The 5,242-nt window shown below is 42.7% G+C and overlaps 1 protein-coding gene across 1 annotated transcript in view; it reads right to left on the bottom strand.

Moving 5' to 3' along the window:
• The window catches only part of LOC108801563 (matrix metalloproteinase-16-like), a 55,064-nt gene extending 50,450 nt beyond the window's left edge, over positions 1 to 4,614 (bottom strand). Inside the window, exons 1-2 of the mRNA XM_018573454.1 lie at positions 4,570 to 4,614; positions 2,947 to 3,133 (exon numbers count right to left, since the gene is read on the bottom strand). Coding sequence (XP_018428956.1) covers positions 2,947 to 3,133; positions 4,570 to 4,614 — 232 coding nt within the window. The remainder of the gene's footprint in view (positions 1 to 2,946; positions 3,134 to 4,569) is intronic.
• Between the last annotated feature and the right edge of the window lie 628 nt (positions 4,615 to 5,242).

Here is a 5,242-nt window from a genome sequence, read left to right as displayed (position 1 = left end):
CTTTGTCAGAGCGATAGTGACGATCGTCACAGTGACGATCGTCACGGTCGCTCTGATGAAGGATCCCTGTGCGGACCGAAACGTTAGCACCGTATGACAGTATGTGACATTGGGTATTGAATAAACATATCAATACTTTAAAAACCCTTCAAGTGTGTGCCGGTGATTTACTTTTATTTACTATTGGCACTGGTAATTAACATTTTAAAGTTTTGGAAGGAGTACCCCAGCTGAACCAATTTACAGTATGTTTATGAGTAGAAATGAGTGGATTCAATGTTATCATGCATAGTTTTTAATGAATTTAAGTATATTTAAGATTATGTAATATACTTGAATTAAAATCTTAAGAGATTATTTGATTAAGGGGTTTTGGCAACACAGGTACTAATGTCAAGAGGTATTTGAGATATGGTACCTTAAACCAGGGGGTGCTTGAAAAGGTCCAGAGGGGCACATGCTTTAATGAATTTGAAAAACACTAATTTGCAGTTTCACAATTCAAGCTCCATTACCGGCCGGTCTCTCCCTATTGTCGAACAAACGCCCTTTTGACCCTTCATTGAAAGGGATGCAAACAAAAAAAATGATTGGGAAACACAGCTCTGCATATATGCTACATTGGACATTTTTTCTCATCATAAGGAATGGAACATAGGTAAGAACAGAAAAAGCAAGCTTGTTGCATAAAGCAACTGTATCTAGTAACCCTTCTCTTCTTTATTCTGCAACAGAAAACCATGACAAAAATCACAACCCTTTCCTGCCTGACCTTGCCACTTCTCTATACAATAGCTCACTCTCCTCCTGTATGGGCACACTTGCCCCAGTCACCACTCACAGAATCAGGCCCCGTCCACTACAGCCTTGGCAGACAGATGACACTAAACGACTCAACTGACCTAGTCGCGCTCTTGAGCAACTATGGCGTAAATCCAAATCCCTGCAAGACCTCACCCTTCCAAAATACAGTACCTGCCTCCATACAGTAAAAACAGACCTATTTTATCACATTTATTACCACCCTTTCATCCAGTCCCCATCAACTCTTTTCTACCTTTAACTACCTACTTCGTACCCGCCACCTCCCCCAACCAACTCACTCACAGCCCAGGAGACTGCCAATCATTTCAAAGACAAGATTGACACAATTCGCCATTAAGGCTGGCACTGTCCAGACATCTGCCCCTCTGAATATACCTTGTCTACCACCACATTCAATACTCTCTTCATTTGATCCTATTACTGCAGACAAAGTTGCTACTCTTTAAATCGAATACCCACTGAACTACCTGCCCCCTGGATCCCATCCCCTCACAACTACTCTGGTCAGCCTCTAGCTCTATTCTACAATCTCTTACTCACATCTTCAACCTCTCCCTTTCCACTGGCATCGTTCCTACCCCTCTAAAACATGCTTTGGTGAACCCCATTTAAAAAAAAGCCCTCAATGGGGCCCAACAGTCTGAACAATTTGAGACCCATCTCCTTGCTCTCATTTACCACCAAACTTCTTGAACGCCTGGTCTACAACCACTTGAGCCTCCACCTTACTGGCTTTTGTCTGCAACACTCCACAGAAACTGCCCTTCTAAAACTTACTAACAATCTACTAACTGCTAAAACCAAAGGCATATTACTCTATACTCATATTCTTGGACCTTTATGCTGCTTTTGATACAGTTGACCACCTGCTCCTCCTCAATAAACTACAATCCCTTGATCCCCAAGACTCTGTTCTCTCATGGTTCATCGCCTACATATCCCAGCACACCTTCAGTGTCAGCTATAGCTCCAATTCCTTCTCTCCTCTTCCTCTATCCACAGGGATCCCCCAAGGCTCTGTCCATGGGCTCCTTCTATTCTCCATATACACCTCCTCCCTGGGTCAGACTATAACCTCCCATGGCTCCCAATACCATCTTTATGTGGACAACACCCAAATATATCTCTCCACCCCTCCGCTCACCTCTTCTGTTTTCTCATGCATCACGAATCTACTCTCTGACATATCAACATGGATGTCACACCACTTCCCTAATCTAAATCTTTCCAGAAGTGTTTATAATATTTCCTCCTTCAGGTCCCCTCTCCAGACTTCTCCATCATAATCAATAGCACAACAATCAACCCTTCCTATCAAGTCAGGTTGCTCGGCGTAATTCTTGATTCTGAGCTCTCCTTTAAGCCCCACATCCAATCACTATTCAAATCTTGCTCACTCAACCTCCATAACATTTCCAAAATGTGTCCCTTTTTAACAAATGACACTGCAAAGCATCTAATTCACTCCTTTGTAATATCTCGCCTTGACTACCGTAACTCCCTCCTTGTTGGCCTACCACTAAGCAGGCTATCCCCCTTCAGTCTATCATAAATACTGCTGCCAGACTCATCCACCTTACCAACTGATCAGCGTTCGCCACCCCCCCTCTGCCAATCGCTCCACTGGCTCCCACTTGCCCAATGTATTAAATTCAAAATACTAACAATAACCTACAATGCCATCTACAACTTTCCCCCAACCGACATCAACCACCTCATCTCAAAATATCACCCAAACCACCCCCTTCACTCTTCCCAAGACCTCCTGCTCTTCAGCTCTCGTCAGCTCCTTGCATGCTCGCCTCCAGGGTTTTTGAAGAGTGTCTCCCATTCTCTGGAACTCCCTACCCCAATCTGTCAAAGCGATGCACAAACTGTTGGCGCTATATAAATCCTGCATAATAATAATATTAGTAGATTGGCTACATCAAAACTATGTGCCCATAAGGTCCATTTATATATCCTAGAATTTACTAGTGCTAAGGCACAGTATAACTGATTACTGAAGCATTCCCCATCCACCAAAGTCAATGTTAACCTTTAGAAAACCACACAAACACCACAAATGTTGGCAGAGGGATGAAACTAGCACATAAGTCAAATGGCTCATTATGAACATACCATATATTTTCTGAATTCCCTGTAAGTCATCTGTAGGTAGCTTGAAGTTGTCCGTCTCCATATACTGATAAAATGGTGCCATGATAGCCGTTGGATCATTGGAGTGCTCCAATCCTAACGCATGACCCAATTCATGCACAGCAACCAGAAATAGGTCATTTCCTGAGGAAGAAAATAAATGAGAACTCTTTTGTCAAAGAATTTAATCAATAAAGTAATTACACACTCATGAACCATTCAAATCCTAGTTAATTAGTTTAAGAGAAGGCTCAAAACAGTTGGGGGAGGGAAGAAACAATTTCTCTTGTAATTGTATACAAGGCTAGCAGGTGTTAAAGATCATTTCACATTATTGTCACTAATTGTTTACATTATAAGGATAAACTAACATGAAGCAATAACATCAGTGCTAACACCCTTTAATTTATGACAGGTGTCATTTGTATTCTCGGTTGTGTGTTTTTATACTCCATTCATTACGGTTAACGTGACATAACTGGCTGACAATACAAGCACAATGTAACCTATAAAAGCATCAATAAAATATCTAACATTATCTTCCGGCATTAGCCTAGTGCTGTGATGTTAAATAATTACAAGAAAAGCCTTCTATCATATGCTGACATGTCTGTACAGTCATCCTATTGCAATTTTTCTGGATATGAAGCCAAACTCAAGATTTTAATGGCCTCACATTCTGACACTACCATGTTGGACAGACTCCATGCCATCCAATCCCACCTCACCCTATTGAGCTTATAAAGCATAAGATACTTCTTATTGCAAAGTCTTCACTCATCCCTGCTATCCTCTGCACTATGGTGTTCTACTGCTATTTCCCCAAGGCCGCAATCCCTTTCTACTCAGCGCCCCACATGTTGCTAATACCACATTGCTGCTGTGCTTGTAAATGGCATTGCTGTTAGATAGGTGTAAGGGACCCAGGGGGGCCGTTCCTTGTCAGGTTCGCAGGCATCGGGCACGGGTAGCTCCTCCTCCTCCCCCTGGCAGGGCATCTGATGCTGGTGTGGCCAGTGCGCATGCGCGGACGTGCGAGCGTAGTGCGCCTGCGCTATTCCAAGCCACAGGTGCTACTCAGGCTGGGGGAGGAGTTCAGCCTTCACCACTTGCCCTCAGCCTTGTGATTGGACTCTGACTGGGGAAGCTTCCTGGTTGCCCCGGCAGCCAGGGGGCGGTACTGGGTTCCCTGTGTATTTAAAGCTGGTCAGAGCCTTGACTCATTGCTGAGTTATTCTACCTCATGGTGAACAACCAGCTCCCTCCTGTGAACTTGGATTATCCTTTTGTACTGCGCTTTTTGGACATTGTTCGTCACTGCCAAGGGATTCCACACCTGGACCATTATTCCAGCCCTGACAATAGGCTAGGAATTCTGCTGACCCTACACATGCAGAAGTGGAGGTCTGGGATCAGAGAGAGAGAGAGAGAGAGAGAGGGGATCTCTAGCCTTTTTCAATAAAGCTCTTGTGTGTCCATGCGAAAAATCCCGTTGGAACGGTCAATAATACCATCAGAGGCTTGGCAACTGTCATTTGAAATTTTGTTTGATTTTAACTTAACATTCAACTTTGGAATGAATGGAGTTTCCCAAACGAAACCCACATCCACTGTTAGAATTTCGTTCGATACAGAAAAATCTTCCAACATGCTCCTTCTAATTTTTTCGTCACTGCGGTTGAAATCAGCGATTTCACCGCATCAACGATTAAAAAGTCGAACAAACGTTCCGAATTCAATTTTGCTAATTAGAAATTCTAACCATGTATATCCTACTTTAGACACATCTATCTATCTATCGATCTACCCCTCTACGCATCTGCCCGTCTACCTGTCTATCCATCCATCTAGCAAAAATAGCTTCAACATTCAAATACTGCATCCCAGAACCTTCACAAAACACAAACCCACATGTGCACAAATCCTTAATGAAAGGAACAGGATGCCTCACTTTCAGAAAAAGATTAGAAAAACTGTGCTTGTTTAGTTTGGAACAAAAGAGGTGATTGCCTTTATATCCAGACGTATATCCAAAGTGAATATAATTTTTGGCAGATAAACCTTTTACCCAAAGAACCGTAAAAAGAACAATAGGACATCGGTTGTGTTATGGAGAAAAGAAGATTTTACCATCAGTACAGGAAGGGGGTTTTTCAGAATGTTTAAAGCAGATCTGTTCTGAAATGTTAACACAAATGTATGTTGACAGTCTTGTGGACATGGAGAAACAGTCTTTAAAAAAACGGTACTTTTTGTGGAGAAAACGCTGCTCCAAGCT

Source organism: Nanorana parkeri, unplaced genomic scaffold, assembly GCF_000935625.1.
Source record: "Nanorana parkeri isolate BGI_ZX_2015 unplaced genomic scaffold, ASM93562v1 scaffold2387, whole genome shotgun sequence".
NCBI lineage: Eukaryota > Metazoa > Chordata > Amphibia > Anura > Dicroglossidae > Nanorana > Nanorana parkeri.
This window is presented reverse-complemented; position numbering and strand designations above follow the sequence as displayed.